We start from the raw sequence: 22843 nt of genomic DNA on the forward strand, positions 1-22843 counted from the left end.
AATAACTTGTTTTGAAGTGGGAAAATAAATAAAAAGAAATATTGCTTTCTACATGTATTCCATTATTGCTAAATACAATGTTCTAACCTTGGAGGTTTCTTTGTTATCATGCGACATGCATGCATGCGATTGGTGTGTCTGTATCTGTGTCTGAGTGTGTGTGTGTGTCTGTTAACCGAGGCTGAAAGACTTAATGTCAACTTTATATAATGTGTGTAACATGCATTTAATTTAATAACAATATTTTTCTTAAGTTCCATTTATAGAGGGCCATTTGCCAATAGGTTAGGAACCCAGCTTTGCCTGGGAAATAAGTCGACCTACTCAATTTAAATTTTTAAAACAAAGCTATATAAGCAAATAGGTCAAGGGGTTCATGAGTTATGATCAAACACAAAAACAAACAGACCAACAGTATAATAAAGAAAAGTATATAATAAATGTTTGAGAATATTTTCACACACTTCTTAAAAAAGGAAAATGAAAGGAAAGTTACATATTTATTGTTTATTCTTATANTTGTGACAATGAACTCACAACTTATAGAAATTAGATTTGTAGATTATTTACTAATATTGAAAAGATAAAATAGGATTCAGCTAAAAAGGCATCTCTATATATATATATATAATTGGCTTGGCTGAACTAATCTGGTTTAAAGTTTTGGCAGGACTTCCCAGTCACAAAATTAAAAATAAATCCACTGATGAAAACAGAAAATCTGCGAATTCTTTTAATGTTAATTTTTGGAAGTGTACTCTAAGAAAAATGGTTGAAGTAACAAAATTATTTTTATAAATAATTGTGCGAAACACCCTGTTGCAGCCTAGTTTCCTTTATTTCTCGACACCTAAAAACGTTTAAGAGAAAAGCTAAAAAAATAGTTTAACTGCACGAAGAATTTCTCTTCTTAAAGTGATCATTTTTTTTTAACTATAAGATCTTATAAATAAGCAATCATAATTTGTTTAGCTGCTGAGCGGCCTTACCATTGGCTGGAACTTTTCCGTGGAGGATCGTTAAAATTGAGCTCGATATCCGATGTGGGAAATTTTAAAATTTGAGGATCAATGCATGATCTCTATTCTCAATGATCAATACGTTATCTCTATTCTCTGCAGGATATGACCAGCACGGAACATCGAGGAGGAATTAATTTTATATATTTATATCAATCTGTTTATCAGCATAGTTACACAAAAACATAGAAGTCAGTTAAAAAGGCTTTTCTTTGAGTACTTGTAAACTTGTAATTCGAAAAAAAGCTTCTTAATCATTAAAAATAAAAAGTCGTCTTCATTGTATTCATATAATTGTCTACCAATGTAGGCCAACCAAAAAGTATAAAATAGTAAATACAATTAATCTTCTTTTAATTGGTGTAAATAGGTTCCAAAGTTAAGGCTTAAAAACCAGAACATTAATGTTTTCCATAATTTTCAAGCCATAGAGAATAGTGTTAAATAAAAAATAGCTATTCATATGAATTTAAGTTTTTATTTTTAAATTTAAGGACTGGAAGCGTAATTTCAAGTGACCCTTTATGCAAAAATGGCAATGCCCAATTCACAATGGCATGATGGTCCTTTACAGCATTGTTTTTATAAGCTTTACAATGACCTAATGCAGTAAACCATTTCAAACTATAAATTATTTTAAATCAAATAGTCAAAGATTGAAATATTAAAAGGTTTATAGATAACAGGTTGCAAAGCCAAAAGAATTCAAAGATTAGAGTTTGGGGCACAAAAAATACAAAATTATCCGCCACAGCCGTGAGATCACAATTTATGATATAAAAGATGAGACTTTAAAGACTACTGCAAGGAATTTATTCGGTCGGTTTTCTTACATTCTTGATTCAGTAACCGCCAAAAAAGTTTTCTGAAATAAAGTCCTAAATTTTGGCACTATATAGTCCTTTGAAAAAATCCTTATGATAAAAAATCTATGAAAATTAAGTCCTACCATTTTGAGATTTTACTTTCTAGGACTTTTTTAAACAAAAATTCCCCGAAAAGCATGGAACAAAGGAAAAAAAGTCCCAAAAATCTAAAACTCAGGACTCTATTTCCTGTGACATGTTGTCCTAGGACTTCAGAAAATTGGGATTTTTTACGAAAGTTTTATTTCCAGGTTTTTTTCAGAAATATTTTTCCTGTGACTTTATTCCTTGATTTATATCGCAACTGTAAACTTTTTTTCCCAAATCATTTAAAAACTATTTGTAAGACAAAAACAAAAATGCAGAAAATATTTATATTTTTACAGTTTTGGGTCGTGATTAAAGTTTCATGCTTTGCGGGTAACCGTGTACTACTGCGCGCGGTCAGATTAGAATCAGCTGCCGTGGTTGTATTTTATAATAATGTAATTATATAATATGCAACATGTGGTTTAGTTTAATCAACAAATATTGTGTTATGTGTTTGGTTACCAAGGTGCTAAAAGGAGGTTTGTAGATAAGGGGTCTGGTGGAATAGCGGTCGGGTAGAAATGATCGATTGTAGATCATAGATGCACGGAAAAATGAGGCATGATTATGGTGGACTTGATTTTTATCAATTAAAAATTATTTACAAACATTTGCTCAAACTGAACTAAACTAATTGTTATGATTGAAAGTTCTGTAACGTCATAATTGATAATGAATAAACTCCAAGTAATTTTCTTGTATCATATAATCATCATTGTTTGGGAGAAAGTCATTGTTTCTAACGTGTAGACTCTTTAGTGTAAAGGTACACACACAGTGAACAGGAACATTATTTAATCATTTATTCAAGAATTTGAGCTGAAAACCTCAAATCTGATCAAATGTGTGAAAGATAATGTATAATTTCTGACTCGAAAAGTGTTCTATTCTGATAATTTCACCGTTGTTTCTTTAAAGCAAGAAATGCACAAGTCACTTTTACGGAGAAACCACACATGAAAATGAAAAGTAAAACAAAAAACAAAAAACATAGATGTTTGATTCATACTTGAGCTGATCGACATTGTGTGTTCACTTGAAATTAAACTGACCGTCCCTTTAAATAGAAATTATGAACTTTTAAAATTTTCAAACTTTTAATTTTGTTTTTGGAATAAAGTTGTATTTAAAATTTTAAAAATGTATTTTTTTTGTAAAATTATATTTTAGGTAACAAAATGGGTTCGTTTATGGGTCACGTTCTTCCTGGAACATTTTTTATATCCTTCTCTCTTTGGTGGATGGTATCCATATATAGGTATATACCACCCCTTTCTTTATATCCTTCTCTATATGGTAGATGATATCCATATAGAGGTATACCACCCCTTTCTTTATATCCTTCTCTATATGGTAGATGATATCCATATATAGGTACATACCACCCCCTTTCTTTATATCCTTCTCTATATGGTGGATGATATCTATATACAGGTATAACCCCCTTTTCTGTATATCCTTCTCTATCTGGTAGATGGTATCCATATATAGGTATATACCCCCCCTTTCTTTATATCCTTCTCTATATGGTGGATGATATCCATATATAGGTATACCCCCCCTTTCTTTATAGCCTTCTACATATGGTGGATGATATCCATATATAGGTATACCCCCCCTCTTTCTTTATATCCTTCTCTATATGGTGGATGATATCCATATATAGGTATACCCCCTTTCTTTATATCCTTCTCTATATGGTGGATGATATCCATATATAGGTATACCCCCCCTTTCTTTATATCCTTCTCTATATGGTGGATGATATCCATATATAGGTATACCCCCCTTTCTTTATATCTTTCTCTATATGGTGGATTGTATCCATATAGAGGTATACCCCCCTTTCTTTATATCCTTGTATATCTGGTAGATGGTATCCATATAGAGGTATACATCCCCCCCTTTCTTTATATCCTTCTCTATAATGTGGATGATATCCATATATAGGTATACCCCCCTTTCTTTATATCCTTCTCTATAAGGTGGATGATATCCATATATAGGTACACCCCCCCTTTCTTTATATCCTTCTTCATATGGTGGATGGTATCCATATTATCATATATAGGTATATACCCCCCCTTTCTTTATATCCTTCTCTATATGGTGGATGGTATCCATATAAAGGTATACCGCCCCCCCCTCATCTCCTTTCTCAAATATGCTTTTCCTCCAAGAGTAAGAGACATTTCAGTAATTAATTCATGATTTAATTAGATATCTAAAGTCCACCTATATAAAAGTTAAAAATAAAAGGTCTAATTATAGAAACCGATATTGATGTTCAACTAAACACGCCGAAAATTGAAAGAAAAACAACGGGTTTCTGACAATTACGTATTTGTGTTTGGGTTAAGAAACGTTATCTAATTTTCATTAACAATTTTTAATGAGTTTTTAAAATTTTACTCAAGAAATTATATCTACTAATTAAAGGAGATATTTTGAATCTCGACTCAGCAAAAGAAAATATTTTAATTCATCCAGCTTCAGGTAAATAACATAATTTAAAGGGACTGTGCGTGTAATTTTAAGTGACCCTCCAATTCCCCGAATACTTTATGTTTTCCTGCAGTAGAAATACGCAGGTCACTATTATAAAGAAACCACAATTGAAAATAATCAGTTTTCAAAATTATAGCATCGATATCTAATTCATACTTGATCAGAAAAAGTTTTTAATGGTACTGTTGAGAACCAGGTATTGCCATCTTTACATGGAGGGTTATTTGAAATTACGCTTACTGTCCCTTTAAAAAGCACACATAACTTTGCAGGAACAATCCTTAATAGTTTCTAAACATTGTTTATTTATTTCATTTTTAAATATTTTGCATAGATTTTAATCCTTTTTTCTCAATTATTTTGCAAATATTTTAATCCTTTTTCTTAATTATTTTGCAAATATTTTAAGCATTTTTTCTCAATTATTTTGTAAATATTTTAATCCTTTTTTCTCAATTATTTTGTAAATATTTTAATCCTTTTTCTCAATTAATTTCATAGATTTTGATCCTTTTTCTCAATTATTTGCATAGATTTTAATCCTTTGTTCTAGTTTTTTTTTCATAGATTTTGATCCTTTGTTCTTATTTTTTTGCATAGATTTTGATCCTTTGTTCTTATTTTTTTTGCATAGATTTGGATCCTTGTTCTTATTTTTTTGCATAGATTTGGATCCTTTGTTCTTATTTTTTTTGCATAGATTTGGATCCTTTGTTCTTATTTTTTTTTGCATAGATTTGGATCCTTTGTTTTTATTTTTTTTTGCATAGATTTTGATTCTTTTTTCTCAATTTTGTTTGATCAGAGACGTTTATTTTTAAATTAAGAGTTTAATTATAAATTACAAAAAATCAGATTTAAATTAGAAATTGATTATTGATGAATTCTAGATGCAACTGTTTATCTAACTTTCCCTTGGAAGCAGTCATCAAACTCACGCTTATCAGGTAGATGTTTTTTAGTCCGATTCACAGTGGTACCCTCTATACCTCTACCTGAGTAACAAAGATAGCGTCGTCTTCCAACATTTAAAATGTTTTAATTCTGAAAATTCATTCATCTGCTCGTTTGCACGATTTCTCATCACAATTAGAAATAATCAAGTTTCAGTTAGAAAAGTAAAGATATCCAGGGGAATGATAGTTCTCTACCTGTGTGCTCAGTTAGCTATACTGTACACTTTCAACTGTCTACTAATATTGATATACTATAGGTTAGACCAGAATCAACTTAACCCTATCTCCGCTGGGGTACTTGAAAACCAGGATACGCTGGGGGGGGGTCAATTTGACCCCCCCCTCTAAATCCCATGTTTTATGTCCAAATATGACAAATGATACATCATTAGAAAGCTCTTGTGCTCTACTTTTAGAATCTGCAAAAAAATTTGCAAATTTGCGAAAATTGAATTTTTTATCGCAAAATCCAGTTTTATAGTAAAAATGTTTGCAAAAAAAAATTTGTCCAAAAAATGACAAATTATACATTTTTAAAAAGCCCTTGACCATGCCATTTCAAATATGCAAAAAATTTTGCAAAATTTTAAATAACCTGATTTTTAATCAAGAAAAACTAAAAATGTGCAAATTTCCTTTGACAGGTTTTTTGCAAAAGATTTGCAATTTTTTTTTCGCAAAACTTGTGCAATCCGTTTCCTTATGTCATAGGCTTTCCAAAAAGCTAAATTTTATCAAAATCTGACAAGTGAAAGTGGGCCAAAACAAAGATTTAGTTTGCTACAGGCAAAAGCAGTCATTCAGGCAGTGTGCCTGAGGACTCAGGCAGTTAGTATTAAAGCCCGGTTTTAGGCCTAAAGGGAGGGCTTTGGGTATGTAAGAAAAGTCAGAAAATTTCAACAGCCTCAGACCAATACTTTTTGAGTTATGTAAAAAAAACTACAGGGGGGGGTCAAATTGACCCCCCCCCAGCGGGAATAGGGTTAAATAAACAAATCAGCAGTACGCTCTCGGTATAGTTTATGGCCTGTAAAATTAGTAAAGGATTAGCGTACATCATCACTCTATACAATATAACCTCGTTGAACAAATCTCATTTATTCTTGATGAGAAAAAGGTCGATATGGCATCTTTGAGTTAAAGGGACTGTAGGCGTAATTTACAGTGAACCTCCAATTATAAAGAGGCATGTCTGATTTACAACGGTACCCTTTAAACATATGTCAGATCATCGAAGGTAGAGAATTCAGTGTGTTTATCTCTAGATTTGTGTTCTAATTTCTGGAAACGGATTGTATCATCGAATTGTTTTTCTTCTGATAAGTTGAAATTTATATTTCCTTGGAAACTTCAAGTTATTAATAATCATAAGCGTTTCTGTAGATTAATAAGAATATTTCCGTCATCTTTAATTATTTAATGGTTTAAAGGGTAAATTGTTCATGGTGTCGGATACACCACTCTACAAAGGTGGGTCACATGAAATTATGTCTACAGTTCCTTTAAATCCTTTAATTACGTCTACAGTTCCTTTAAACTTGCCAAAAATGATTCACAATAGTTACCGTTTAACCTGTAATTGAAGGAAAGAAAGAACACCACTATCAATCAATACATGAATAAAGGTTTACAGGGCATGGTTGTAATTTGGTTATAGACAAAAGGCTATATTCAACTTCTGTAAAGTAATATGGCATTTCCTTTTCAAATAAAAGATTAATTATTCTTTAAAAAACACATTAAAGTTATCATCCCCTTAATTTTTTGTAAGACATTTTGAAAACTGAAAATTTCTCAGAGCAAAGTTCTAATCTATATATAAATTTGGCTTGTCTGTCTGTTTGTCTGTTTGTTTGTATCCAATAAACGTCAAAACGGCTGAACCGATCGGGCCCAAATTTTTTGTGGGACATCACGTGACAACAGGGAAGGTTTATGAATGATAAAAATAAAAAATAAATGTGTTTTAAAGGTTTTTAATTTTGTAAAAAAAATTTTAATTCCTGAAAATCCGCGATTTTTTTTTCAAAATACAAAAAAAAAATTTCTTCTTTGTTTTTTAAATGTAAACAAAAAGAACATGTTCACAATTTAAATAGAAGATGGGCGCAAAGCGCCCTAAAAGGCTAGAAAGAAGGGCGCGAAGCGCCTTGAATTTCTAGTATAATATACTAACTAACTTCGTTTGTGACGTGCACTTTTGGAGCACCAAAAAATCCACTCTTTATCCACAAAATACCCCTGTTTCACCTTTGAAAATAACTGACATTTATGTATATACTTTATTTGTCTGTCTGTCTGTCATGGTGTCTGCTTATATGTCTGTCCGACTGTGGTATCCAATTAACGTCCAAACGGATGAACTAATCGGGCCTAAATTTTGTGTGGGACCTCACATATCCCCATTCCCCAGGGAAGGTTTATGGATGCTCAAAATTACACAAATTTGTGTCTAAAAGTTTTTGATTTTTGTTAAATTTAGAAAATTTGCGAAAAAATATCATTTTATCCGCGAACTTGTTTTTGTTATTGTTTTTCATTGTATAAAGAAAAGATGCTCACAGAAAGAGACCCAATTAAAAATTGAAATAGAAGATAGGCGCGAAGTGCTCTATAAGCCTAGCAGAATAAATTTGAATAAACTTTGTTCAGCATTGGAATTGTTGGCGAAACAGTTACAGGATTTCAGGTTAGTTTAAGGTCATTTCATTAAAGGGACTGTACGCGTACTTTCTGGTCATTTAAAGGGACTGTACGCGTTCTTTCTGGTCATTTAAAGGGACTGTACGAGTACTTTCTGGTCATTTAAAGGGACTTTACGCATACTTTCTGGTCTTTTAAAGGGACTGTACGCGTACTTTCTGGTAATTTAAAGGGACTGTACGCATACTTTCTGGTAATTTAAAGGTACTGTACGCGTACTTTCTGGTGACTCTCCATGCAAAGATGGCAAGGTCCTATTTACAGCAGTACACTTAAATGATCAAGTATGAATTAGATATCCATGATTTTTTTTTTAATTTTGTGGGTTCTTTGAAAAAGGAGGGTCATTTGAAAATACACTAACAGTGTCCGAATTTAATGATTTGATCCGCGTCTAAAATCCGCCAAAAACTGGTTACATTCTTGAAACATTGAATACAATTTTAAGGGGAACCAACCATATTTGAGCCGCGGCTCAAATTCTTTAAATTTGGCCTCAGTCTATTTAAATCATTAGTATCATGTCTCCAAAGGACTATATTGTATTATTACTTATTTTAATGATTATTGTCACAATTAATCAAGTAAAGTAATATTTAGTTTAAACCCCAGGTGGTTCCATAATATTGTCACATCATTTATAAATATTTAGTATGAAAGAAATATGGTGCCAGGATACTACAAACACTATGTCGTGTTTTCTCTGATCTCCTCCACTGTAGTATATGCAACCTAATGACGGATAAACGGTTACCCACAAAAGATGAGACTTCATAGACGACTGTGCAGAATTTAAACTGTCTATTTCCTTATATTCACGATTCCCTGCAACTGTAATTTTTTTTTCTTTCTTTGCCAAATCTTTAAATAAGCCATTAAAATATTATATTTAGAGCAGAAGACTTAATTTAACCTTGATACGTCATACTTAGATTGTCTGTAGTCTTTACAGTCTTATTCTTTGTAAGTAACAGTATACTTAGTATGTAAAAAAAGTAAACATTTTCCGTATTTTAGGACGGAAAATTCGTCCATTTGGGGAATGGTCAACATATTACTATGTTTGGATTCTTTGCATTAAATGGAGTAGTGGATGTTGTAAATTTTTACAGGTTTGTTTTGTGGCAAACTTTTTGTTGGAAACTTTAAATGTATGTTTTTTTTGCAAACTTTTAATGTTTTGTTCGAAACGTTTACATAACTTTTGGAAATTCTTTTACAGATTTTGTTGGAAACTTTTCAATTTTTTTTTTGGAAACTTTTACATTTTTTTTGGGAAACTTTTACATGTTTTATTGGAAACTTTTACAGGTTTTTTGGGAACTTTTACAGGTTTTTTGGGAACTTTTACAGGTTTTGTTTAATGTTTAGCAATAACTTTAAAATGCAACAAAAACATGTGCGGTGACCTTCTTAATGTTTTTTCAACCAAACCAAGTATTAGGGAAATCAACAAATTTTCTGTAGCAAATAGGTGACAAAACCAAATATGTTTTTTCAAACAGGATATTTAATCAATCCAAAAATTTGACAAAAATTAAATATTTTATCAAAACAATGTTTTATTATATTTCTCCAAACCAAAAATAATCACTAGACCCGGTGTCCTCCCTCCTCAACTGGATTATATATCTGCTGCTGTTGGGTTCGGAGTTGAAGCATTTCTCTTCTCCTGGCATCTTCACGGAAGGACGGAGATAGACGTACAGGTAGGGGTCATGTACAGGGTGGGTTTATGTACAGGATGGGTTTATGTACAGGGTGGGTTTGTGTATACTGTAATGGTTGGGTCCTTGTACAGGGTGGGTATATATATGTTGTATTTATATATTGGATGGGTTTATGTACAGGCTGGGTTTATGTACAGGCTGGGTTTATGTACAAATTGGGTTTATGCACAGGCTGGGATTATGTACAGGGTGGGTTTATGCACAGGATGGGTATATGTCCAGGTGGGGTTTATGTACAGAGTTGGTTTCTGTACAATGTGGGTTATGAAAAGATTGGGTTTATGTACGGGTAGGGCTGATTTACAGGGTGGGTTTATTTACAGGTAGAGTTCATGTACAGTTTGAGTTTATGTACAGGCTTGGGTTATTTAGAGGTTGGGGTTTTTTACAGGTATAGCATATATGTGTACGGGTAGGGCTTATGTACAAGTTGGGTTTATTTATAGGTTATATTTATGTTGAGATTGTTTTTTTGTACAGGTTGAGTTTATGTACAGGCTGGTTTTTTTTGTACGGGATGGGTTCATGTACAGATTGAGTTCAACTTCAGGTTTGGTTCATGTATAGGTTGGTTTTATGTCCAATATAGGTTAAAGTGCAGGTAGGGGTTTTCTAAAAAAGTTTCACATTAAAAATAAATACATTTAGTTGCATACTTTTCTGGTTTACGCCATACTACTTACAGTGAGCTTCACAATTCTTGAGACATTTAACAGGTGAATACATTCATCCATTCATCTATTCATCCCTTCATCCTTCCTATATCTTCTACTCTATTATTCATTCTCATGCCGCGGAAGGATTTTTTACGTTCATTGTTTTTTATTTAACCAGTTTTATAAAGCAAGGGTTTCAGGCTGCTTTTCACCCATCTTATAATTTAACTTTTAATTATGGCTTTATCTGAGAGCATATTGGATTTAATAAATTTTTGTCGTAGGTTTTCAAAATTTTTGAAAAAAAATGGATTTTTTGAGACAATTGTAATATATAAACCTTTGTATTCATTGTAAGACGAAAACAAAAAAGTTTTCGGATTTTCTTTTAAAATTTCGCGGATTTTCAACATTTGATGGACAACATACAGAGAAACTAACAAACAGACAAGTATATATATAGATATGGTATAATTTTTAAAATCATCTTCTATATTGTTTTTTTTTTACGTAAACCATCGTTACAATAAAAGGAAACTAAAACAGCTTAAACTAAAAATCTTATCCTGAAAATGAAAAACCTTTAAAATTGACAGATTTTTGACTACAATTTTTCAATCAGGGAAAACGTACTTTTTGGACTTGGAAGGACATTTGCTGTATTTCTGCAGGGAACTTGGTTTCTACAGATCTCTTTCATTCTCTACAATCCTTTGGTAGGTTTCTACAGATCTCTTTCATTCTCTACAATCCTGTGGTAGGTTTCTACATATATCTTTCATTCTCTACAATCCTTTGGTAGGTTTCTACAACTATCTTTCATTCTCTACAATCCTTTGGTAGGTTTCTACAAATCTCTTTTATTCTCTACCAATCCTTTGGTAGGTTTCTACAACTATCTTTCATTCTCTACAATCCTTTGGTAGGTTTCTACAAATCTCTTTCATTCTCTACAATCCTTTGGTAGGTTTCTACAAATCTCTTTCATTCTCTACAATCCTGTGGTAGGTTTCTACATATATCTTTCATTCTCTACAATCCTTTGGTAGGTTTCTACAAATCTCTTTCATTCTCTACAATCCTTTGGTAGGTTTCTACAGATCTCTTTCATTCTCTACAATCCTGTGGTAGGTTTCTACATATATCTTTCATTCTCTACAATCCTTTGGTAGGTTTCTACAACTATCTTTCATTCTCTACAATCCTTTGGTAGGTTTCTACAAATCTCTTTTATTCTCTACCAATCCTTTGGTAGGTTTCTACAACTATCTTTCATTCTCTACAATCCTTTGGTAGGTTTCTACAAATCTCTTTTATTCTCTACCAATCCTTTGGTAGGTTTCTACAACTATCTTTCATTCTCTACAATCCTTTGGTAGGTTTCTACAAATCTCTTTTATTCTCTACCAATCCTTTGGTAGGTTTCTACAACTATCCTTCACTCTACAAACCTTTGGTTTGTTTCTACAGATCTCTTTTATTCTCTAACAATCCTTTGGTAGGTTTCTACAAATATCCTTCATTCTACAAACCTTTGGTTTGTTTCTACAGATCTCTTTCATTCTCTACAGTCCTTTGGTAGGTTTCTACAAATATCCTTCATTCTCTAAAACCCTTTGGTAGGTTTCTTCTACAGATCTCTTTCATTTCATATAACCCTTTGGTAGGTTTCTTAAGATATATTTTATTCTCTACAATCCTTTGGTAGGTTTCTACAGATATTTTTCATTCTCAACAATCCTTTGGTAGGTTTCTACATACATCTGTCATTCTCTACATTTCTTTGGTAGGTTTCTACAGATATTTTTTATTCTCTCGGACCTCAGAAGACTCGCAGACTGTATATCTGCTGCGCAAGGAATTTACTGAAAAGTCTATTTAAATGTGTACATATTTGCTTTTTATAAATATCATTTACAAAACCAGGAAGAATAGTATGTTTAAATTTTCATGAGCCAAAAGTCATTTTATAATAATATGAGGGCCCAAATTCAACTCGCCAACTCTTTTGATTCCCCTTATATCTATTAAAGGGAGGGGGTGTATGGACTACACACGATGATATGATGATAATAACAATGATATTTGCCTGGCATATCGCTGCTATAATACTCCTCCAGGCTGGAATAGGTAATTTGTTATTTTAATAAAGAAATACAAAACGTAAAAAATAAAGTAATAACCAAGGGCATGATAATAATATACTTTATAGTACAACTATTAGTATTGTGAAAAATAAAATAATAAAATAATAATATATAATTTTCAATCGAATAATTTTATCGAATATTAGAGATTATTATAATTTAAAGAATAATAATATTTTTAATTGATATAAAAGAAAGCTAATTTAATAGTTCTTTGGTAAAATCAGCGGGTCGTTTCTAAAAAATCCACACACGTTCCACTTAAAATTATTATGGTTCAATAATAGTCAATGGTTTTCTAATTGTGTTGTTTTTATGTTTTTTTTTAATAATGATATTTCTTTTTCTGTTAAGACTTAAGACACTTCAGACAGTTACAAAACGGAATTATAAAACATCAACTATTTTGCTTAACTAATATTAAATGTTACTTCTTTTTATTCAAATAAACCTTTTTATTGATTACAGGGTGTCTGGTTTATTTAACTGTGGCAAAAAGATTTCCCGATATAATTTCTTCACGCCATATAAGGTAATCAAGTGTTCTTCAATTTTAATTCGACATTCTTTAAAGGAATTGAGTCTTTGCTACAAACTGTGATTTTCTAATCCCCATATCTTTGCGACCCAATGTCGTAGACCATAAATATTTCAATCTATGAATTCTGTCAGACCAAATAATCTAGATTTGAAATACATAAGGTTCACACCATCAGGTTGAAAAGATATGGGTATTTAAAACTTTGAGTTTGTTGCAAAGACTTTCCAATTTTAAGTTGTCTTCATTTTTAATTTCAAATGCATTTGCCAACAATAAAGTATAACATAGAAAAGAGAAAAATCTATGTACGTACCATACCTTTTCAGTACCAACCTTTGCAGAGTACCATACCTTTGCGGTACCATACCTTTGCGCTCGAATTCTTAACGAAAATCGGCTTTTTCTCCGGCCACAGTTGTCTTTCAGACTAATACCGATCAACAGCGAATAGGCTAATTAGTTTACCCTGAAATTATCCAAATAAGTGAACGGTCTCTTTAAGAATTGGGCCAGTACTTGGTCTCATGGCTCTTGGGAGTCAATCAAAAGTTAAATCGAACACATATTTTCTCGATCAAATTATAAATCAAACAATTTTATGAAGCTCACAAGAATCTGAGCTAGCTGTACATCTTATATCAAAATTGTATGCTTGATTGATAAGTTTAATTTTATGCAAAATATTTCAAACTTATCTAGAATACAATTTTGCAATATTATAAACAGTTCACATTCTCGATAACCACTATTAACGTCAAAAAATCCTAAATGTTTAAAAATGATGTCCATCCCTACTTAAGAATGATTTATTACCTGAAATGAATAATTATGTTTTGAAGTGTTGTTCAAACTTTAAGTATTTTCCTTTCTCTATAATTTGAAAATACTTTTAATTTATAATTTATTGTTTATTTTTTATTTATTTTCATAATTCATTCTTAATATTCTTTTTCATTTTTTGATTGAAACGAGTTCAATGAAAATGCAATCTAATAATTAAAATTTGATTTGCAAAATTATTCCATAATATCATCGCTCTCTTCATTTTTTGATAATTAATATTTCCTTTTTCCTGCAAAACTTTTCGATCCAAATTTTTATATTAAAAGTTCCTTCTAATCTATATATAAATTTGGCTTGTCTGTCTGTCTGTTTGTTTGTTTGTCTGTCTGTCTGTTTGTATCCAATAAACGTCAAAACGGCTGAACCGATCAGGCCCACAACAGCCTCAGACCAATACTTTTTGAGTTATGTAAAAAAAACTACAGGGGGGGGTCAAATTGACCCCCCCCCAGCGGGAATAGGGTTAAATAAACAAATCAGCAGTACGCTCTCGGTATAGTTTATGGCCTGTAAAATTAGTAAAGGATTAGCGTACATCATCACTCTATACAATATAACCTCGTTGAACAAATCTCATTTATTCTTGATGAGAAAAAGGTCGATATGGCATCTTTGAGTTAAAGGGACTGTAGGCGTAATTTACAGTGAACCTCCAATTATAAAGAGGCATGTCTGATTTACAACGGTACCCTTTAAACATATGTCAGATCATCGAAGGTAGAGAATTCAGTGTGTTTATCTCTAGATTTGTGTTCTAATTTCTGGAAACGGATTGTATCATCGAATTGTTTTTCTTCTGATAAGTTGAAATTTATATTTCCTTGGAAACTTCAAGTTATTAATAATCATAAGCGTTTCTGTAGATTAATAAGAATATTTCCGTCATCTTTAATTATTTAATGGTTTAAAGGGTAAATTGTTCATGGTGTCGGATACACCACTCTACAAAGGTGGGTCACATGAAATTATGTCTACAGTTCCTTTAAATCCTTTAATTACGTCTACAGTTCCTTTAAACTTGCCAAAAATGATTCACAATAGTTACCGTTTAACCTGTAATTGAAGGAAAGAAAGAACACCACTATCAATCAATACATGAATAAAGGTTTACAGGGCATGGTTGTAATTTGGTTATAGACAAAAGGCTATATTCAACTTCTGTAAAGTAATATGGCATTTCCTTTTCAAATAAAAGATTAATTATTCTTTAAAAAACACATTAAAGTTATCATCCCCTTAATTTTTTGTAAGACATTTTGAAAACTGAAAATTTCTCAGAGCAAAGTTCTAATCTATATATAAATTTGGCTTGTCTGTCTGTTTGTCTGTTTGTTTGTATCCAATAAACGTCAAAACGGCTGAACCGATCGGGCCCAAATTTTTTTTGGGACATCACGTGATCACAGGGAAAGTTTATGAATGATTAAAAAAAAATGTGTTTTAAAGGTTTATAATTTTGTAAAAAAATTAAATTCTTGAAAATCCGCGAATATTTTTTTTATATCCGCAAAATTTTTTTCTTCTTTGTTTAAACATGTAAACAAAAAGAATATGTTCACAATTTAAAAAGAAGATGGGCGCGAAGCGCCCTAAAAGCCTAGTCTATTTATAATACCAGAGCAGTTTACTTAAATGTGTTACATGTGCGTGCGTACTACAATTCTATTTTAAAAATTGATAATAAAGTTAATATTTAATTTTTCCAATTTCTCCAATTTTATTAAATTTTCATAATTCAGCCATTTTATTAAAGTTTTCAATTTCTTTTTGCTGGCTTTCTCATGATGCTGTCAAAAGTAAAAATACGTTTATAATATGCGTGCTGAAAATGTTAGTCTTTCATCCAAAATAAAGGAAAAAATTGAAATAATTTTGCTACAAACTCAAATTTTGTAATCCTATATATCTTTCTAACCCAATGTCTTTGACCTTTGATATTTTCAACGGTGAATGCTGTTAAATCAAATAATCCAAAATTGAAATATCACACAGGTAGCAAAGATAAAGGAATTGAAAAAAACTTGAATTTGTGACAAAGTTTAAATGGGAAATATATTACGAATAAATAGGTAATATATATATGTCTTGCTGAGGACGGCAACAATCTCTGTTAAAGGGACTGTAAGCGTAATTTTACGTGACCCTCCGTGCAAAGATGGTAATCACACAGGTCTGCCACATTAGTAATTGTAAGTTGTCTGTAAAGTCCAAACTAGGAGCGAAATGGTCGGCCCAGCTCGGATATTCAAATATACACCAGCTTTGCGTGCTATGCTGCCCGATTTACAACGGTACCAGCTTAATCTGATCAAAAAATGTGGAAGAATTTGTCGTTTTTCTGAGTCGAAAAGTGTTTATTTCTTTGAGTTTCTCCGTTGCTTTACTTTCGCAGAGAACCCGAAAATGAAAGTAAACAGTTTAAAAAACAAAAACATTGATATCTAATTCATACTTGATCAGACAAAGGTTTCAAGGGTACCGTTGTAAATTGGGCAACATTGCCTTCTTTGCATGGAGGGTCACTTGAAATTACGCTTACAGTCCCTTTAAACGTTTTGAATTAATTTCTCAACAGAAAATAATCCTTCATCCCTTCCCTATTACAATTATTCTGCCTTACACCCAGGGAGTAAGGAATAGAAGGGAGAGACAACTGACGCGGTTCGCCCTACCATATGATTATACATGCTTTGCAGACGGTACTCCATTTTATATCGAGCTGTTTGGTTTCTTTAGTAGGACCCCACAGGAAAAATATGTATTGGCTCAATTTTCTTTGACCAGTTTCGCCAATACATATTTTTCCTGTCGGGCCCTACTAAAGAAACCAAACAGCACGATATAACTAAAAACTGAACCGACACGACTTATAGGCCTCTAGAGCATGACTTGTACATTACAATAAACAAAAGCATATATAAACGGTAGAACGGGACAGTACAAGAAAAGAATCATCACCCTCCAATGAAAATAACGTGACAAGAAACTCCATGTTTATTAATAAGTTCTATTTCTACGGCATTGAAATAGTTTTACTTAATGGCTTCTTTCTCTAAGCTAACATCTATTGCATTAGGTTGGGAGAAGAATATGAAAATGAAACCCAGTATGATAGCTGCTCCTCTGCAGGCTGTCAAGTGAAAGAAACCCTGCAGAGCTGTATTGATGAAGAAGAAACCTTATTGGAAGGAGCATATGAAGAATACTTACCTCTCCCAACCTCGGAAACTGCATAAAACCCCTCCCTACCTCGGAAACTGTATAAAACCCTCTCAACCTCGGAAACTGCATATAACCCCTCCCAACCTCGGAAACTGCATATAACCCCTCCCTTCCTCGGAAACTGCATATAACCCCTCCCAAATTCGGAAACTGCATAAAACCCCTCCCTACCTCGGAAACTGAATATAACCCCTCCCTACCTCGGATACTGCATAAAATCCTCCCAACCTCGGAAACTGCATAAAACCCCTCCCTACCTTGGAAACTGCATAAAACCCCTCCCTACCTTGGAAACTGCATATAACTTCTCCCTACCTTGGAAACTGCATAAAACCCCTCATTACCTTGGAAACTGCATAAAACCCCTCCCTACCTTGGAAACTGCATATAACCTCTCCCTACCTTGGAAACTGCATAAACCCCTCCCTACCTTGGAACTGCATAAAACCCAAACCCTACCTTGGAAACTGCATAAAACCCCTCCCTACCTTGGAAACTGCATAAAACCCCTCCCTACCTTGGAAACTGCATATAACTCCTCCCTACCTTGGAAACTGCATAAAACCCCTCCCTACCTTGAAACTGCATAAAACCCCTCCCTACCTTGGAAACTGCATATAACCTCTCCCTACCTTGGAAACTGCATAAAACCCCTCCCTATCTTGGAAACTGCATAAAACCCCTCCCTATCTTGGAAACTGCATATAACCCCTCCCTACCTCGGAACCTACATAAAAAGTTTACATTGGAATAGAATTCACATATATTACAAATGAATAGGTTTATATATGTATTGCTGGGAACGGCAACAATATATAAGGGTGTTTATAAATTTATATATTAAAATAATCCTATTCAAAATATAATATCTCATGCCAAAGAAAGCATTATGAAGCAATGCCAAAAACAACAAAAGTCCAAAAAGTTTGAAATATGAAAGGTTTACACCATTAGGTTGCAAAGATATAGGAATTAGAAAATTTGAGGTTGTGGCAAAGATCCATTCTTTAGAATATTTTTTATTATGACTGTTAACTATTATCTGCTGACCGTTAACTTTTTCAATGTTGATTAGAAATATTGAATTTTAAAGAATTAGGTAAAAATCAGGATGAGGTATGAATGCTGCAAACAATTTTAAATTAAAAATACATATTTTTTGTGAAATACCTTGTAGCTAAGCTATAGATCGTCCCATATCATATTGGATTATCTCCAAGCTTTACAGCCAAAATACGTACATAATACTCAAAAAACCTGGCCTTTTCTTCAAGATAATTGTTATATTAGCCTATTACATTTTTTTAAATTATTCATTCTTTTTAAATTTTCTGATTAGTCCCTAAAATCTCAATTTAGAGTTATAAACGATCTAATGTGATGTGGGATACGCTGTATGTGTACAATAAGTAATGATTAATGAGCCGTTTATGTTTTGAAAACGTAATTTCACATCAAATAATTAAATATGTATTATGTATATAATAAATATGCACTTCTATAATAATGACATATTTGAATGTATAATTTACACATAACAAATTAATTTAGTGCCAATGTTATAACATTGTACGTTAATACTTTAGAAATAGGTTTGCCTTTCTTTTTCAACATTGTATTTTAACATAAGGCTATACAGAATAATTTCATAGACAGCTGAAATATATGCAACTTTATAGAAACAAAGTTAAAATACAGTTTGTTCCACTAGCATGATGGTTCTTGATATACGATATTGTGACACTATTAAAACAGATTTTACAGATTCGATTGTCAAAACCAATTATCACAAAATATCTCTTGGCCTTGCACTGTCTTTTTTGAACCTTTAAAATTACCCAAGATATAAAGAATTTTGTTAAAATTTTAATTTATCAAATAACCCCAAAATTGTATATGACCATCCTTATGTCTTAAACATTTTTAAAGAAAGTACAGACCAAGTTGAAGAAAGTACAGACCAAGTTGAAGAAAGTACAGACCAAGTTAAAGAAAGTACAGACCAAGTTGAAGAAAACTCACAAATTGGGAACTTTTTTTGTGATACATAATTTGGCATTATTAGCTATCATCTATCAACGATCATTACGATCTTTTTATGTTTTGTGGAATAAATATTTTCTATACACTCGCCCTAGATATATTCAGAAATAGCAAAATTTAAACTTAAATCTGTAGTTGTTTTATTCAATAGGAAATATTCTTGTGTTTTTAAATCTGTTTAGTTATTGATCACAGTCGTCGTTGCATACATCAATACAATATGACGACCTTCAATTTCAATTTTGATTTTAAACAGCTCATGGATATATACACATATCATGGAAACTGAAAAGCTGTCATTAAAAAAAAGCTTCTCTTTGATTACTTGTAATCTAATAATTTCAAAATAGCAATTGTAAATATTCAAAACTTAAATAAAAAGTCGTCTTCATTGTATTGACATAACTGCCGGCTACTGTATGATACATTAAGCTCTATTTTTAAATACTTCAAAATCGCATTTACAATCATTAGTTGCCACGTTTGTAAATCATGATGTATCAAAGTTAGAATAATAAAACACTTTTCAAATCTGTGTTATTCAATTCGTTTTCCTTTTAATATTTTCATGAATGAAGACGANTCTAGATTATCGTTCGCAGTCTGTTTATCTGTCTATCTGTCTATCTGTCTATCTGTCTACAAGTCTTCTTGTCTATCTGTCTATCTGTCTAATCTGTCTATCTGTCTCCCTGACTGTCTGACTATCTGTCTATCTGTCTATCTGTCTATCTGTCTATCTGTCTATCTGTCTTTCTGTCTATCTGACTATCTGACTGTCTGTCTATCTGTCTATCTGTCTACATGTTTTCTTGTCTATCTGTCTATCTTTCTATCTCTTATCTGCCTATCTGTATATCGGTATATCTGTCTATCTGTCTATCTGTCTATCTGTCTATATTTCTATCGTTCTATCTGTATATCAGTATATCTTTATATCTTTTTATCCGTCTATCGATTTATCTATCTATCAATCTATTTATCTATTAATTATCCCTGCTAGCTGTGTCTCCAGTATAATATCAATCAAGGCATATTATTCAGTTTATTGGGGTCTACTACGCTAAACGTTATTAGGGTGGGGACATTATACAAACCAATAAAACACGGGGATAAATTCTTCTTTTTAACTTCCAGTTCGGTCATTTGCGTCGCCCCCAACCCAACCCTCCTTCCTTATCTTTCAGCTAACTCCAACTAGAGATGAGAAATAAATTCGTTTTCTGAGGGTTTTTCTATTTTTAAGAAGATTCCACAAAAAATGGTTCATCACCGAACACCTCCTCGTCAAGTACATTTTCAGATATCAGGTCACGTGTTTAAGACCCAAACTTAAACCGAATACAGTTTTATTGAAAGTTTAAAAAAAGAATCAAATTATGTCCAATTATTACTGTAATGAATTATATAACCATGCTAGTAATATCTGATTTATCTATGTTCGTTTATCGATCTTATCATGTTTCATGTTGACCCTGACTGGCCATTACGGTCAGTTGAATTTCACCTGTATATAAAATAAATTAGTTCAACACGATTATTCGTTTAATACGTACATATACGTAGCCTTGAGTTGTGGCTAAGGATAGAGAGCCTTGAGTTTTGGCTAGAGATAGAGTCAGCTAGATTCTAATTAGACTTTGAGTAGAGTTATCGTTAAAGTATATTTTCTTACAATTACCACCACCTTAACATCCATCCCTCTTATAAATATAGATCTAACCTATGAATCAAAACGTATTATACGATATAAAAAGCGGAATACAGCTTTGTATCTTTTTGATAAAAGCATATCTTTTAAAGTATTTGCCACAAATTCAAATTTTGTAATCCCTATATCTTTAAAACCTGATGGTGTAAACCTTTGATTTTTCAAACTTAGATTTGGTACTACAAGATTTACAGTTTGAAATATTTACAGGCTACGACTTTGAGTTGCAAAGATATAGGGATTAAAAATCAAGTTCGTGGTAAAGACTCAATTTCTTTCCTTCTAGATTCACACAGAAATGAGAAGTTTCTAAAAGAAAGTAACTGGCTTATAGTTATGGTAGTTTTGAGAGTGAAATATTAACAAAAAGATTATCAGTATTTATTTGTTTTAACTTTCTATAATTGAAGACCACAAACTCGCTGGATAATTTCTCACAAGATTTGATTTTTTAATTATTTAAAAACAAGAACCAAAACGTTACAATGATTCTGTTGTAACTATTTCATTGTAGAAAAATGTATATCATATGTATTATCCACATGTCCGTTAAACAAAAACATAAAAGACTAAACATATTAAAAAATTTTTAAAAGATATACATTTTACATAGTTAGATTTTATTCACAAAGTATGGCAGAACTAATTTTACTCATGCAAGTTTCAATGGGTAATTTACAGAAACAATATCTTACTGAGGAACCTTGGTATTAAGAATTAAATAAAATATTTAATTTCCCTTGATATAATTTTGAATTTTAAACTCATAAACTGGAATAAAATTCTCTGATTGTAATTTTAATGAAAATTATTCAAATGCAAGAATTTAAAGCTAGTATATAGAAACGTTGTATATAGGTATTGAAGACACAATTTCAATCGAACTTCGATTTTCAGAGTGGTATGCCAGATTCAAATCGGTACCACTTAAACGTTTATATGAAAAACAATGGAAAATATATCAATGTTTTTCCATCTTAAAAGGTGTTTAATACTGTTAATTTTGTTCTTTGTCCCTGTTACACAAAATCCACAAGTTATATTTACAAAAACCCAAAATTAGAAATCATTATTTTTAATATTAGTTTTCAGATATTCTACTCAGGTTTAAAGAGTGCCGTTGTGAATCGAGCGTACCCCTCCTTGAAATACACGTATAGTCCCTTTAAGGGGTTATTTTAAAAATCAGATTTATGCCCTAATCCAATTCCTTTAGGTAAGATACATTATTATCTACGGTCACATCCATGTATTGTACCAGTTTACGTAATTTAAAATCATATAAACATGAGAATTGTAATCACAGTTGTAATCAAAACTAAACTTTGACTTTCAAGAATACATTTTCTTGACTAAATCGAAAATGTTTTCTTTTAATTTCTTGTAACTAAGATGCTATAAATTATGAAAAAACATTACATAAAACAAATATTCATATTTCATCATGTACTTACAATGTGAAAATTGAAAAAGGGTTAACTGAATGTGCAAAAGAATTTAAACCCTTTCATAATGTAAATATTGAACATCTAGTATACTAGGATTTCAGTACTTCTGAACAGAGGCGTTAAAACAGGGTGTGGGGGCGATGGGGGTACAGCCCCCTCGGATAGAAATCTTTTTAAGCCCCTCTGTGGAAGCCCATGCTTTTAACGTTTAACACCAGAATGGAGAAAGATAAAAAGGAATTGAGTCTTTGCCACAAACTCTGAATTTATAACCCCTAAATCTTTGGAACCCAATGTCGTAAATCTTTGATATTTCAAACTTATATTATTTGATCTAACAGAATTCATAGTTTGAAATAT

At 31.9% G+C, this 22843-nt stretch overlaps 1 protein-coding gene across 1 annotated transcript; it reads left to right on the forward strand.

The window, feature by feature from the left end:
- Positions 1–3149: 3149 nt before the first annotated feature.
- Positions 3150–19293, forward strand: LOC111703467 (transmembrane protein 45B). Its single transcript, XM_023475416.1, has 11 exons — positions 3150–3233; positions 4415–4471; positions 5374–5430; positions 8092–8128; positions 9160–9254; positions 9740–9851; positions 10521–10588; positions 11151–11244; positions 12562–12658; positions 13144–13207; positions 17136–19293. Exons 1-11 carry the CDS (start codon positions 3154–3156, stop codon positions 17293–17295), a joined length of 921 nt encoding a protein of 306 aa, XP_023331184.1. The 5' UTR covers positions 3150–3153; the 3' UTR covers positions 17296–19293.
- The last annotated feature ends 3550 nt before the right edge of the window (positions 19294–22843 follow it).

Source organism: Eurytemora carolleeae, unplaced genomic scaffold (genome assembly GCF_000591075.1).
Source record: "Eurytemora carolleeae unplaced genomic scaffold, Eaff_2.0 scaffold504, whole genome shotgun sequence".
Classification (NCBI taxonomy): domain Eukaryota; kingdom Metazoa; phylum Arthropoda; class Copepoda; order Calanoida; family Temoridae; genus Eurytemora; species Eurytemora carolleeae.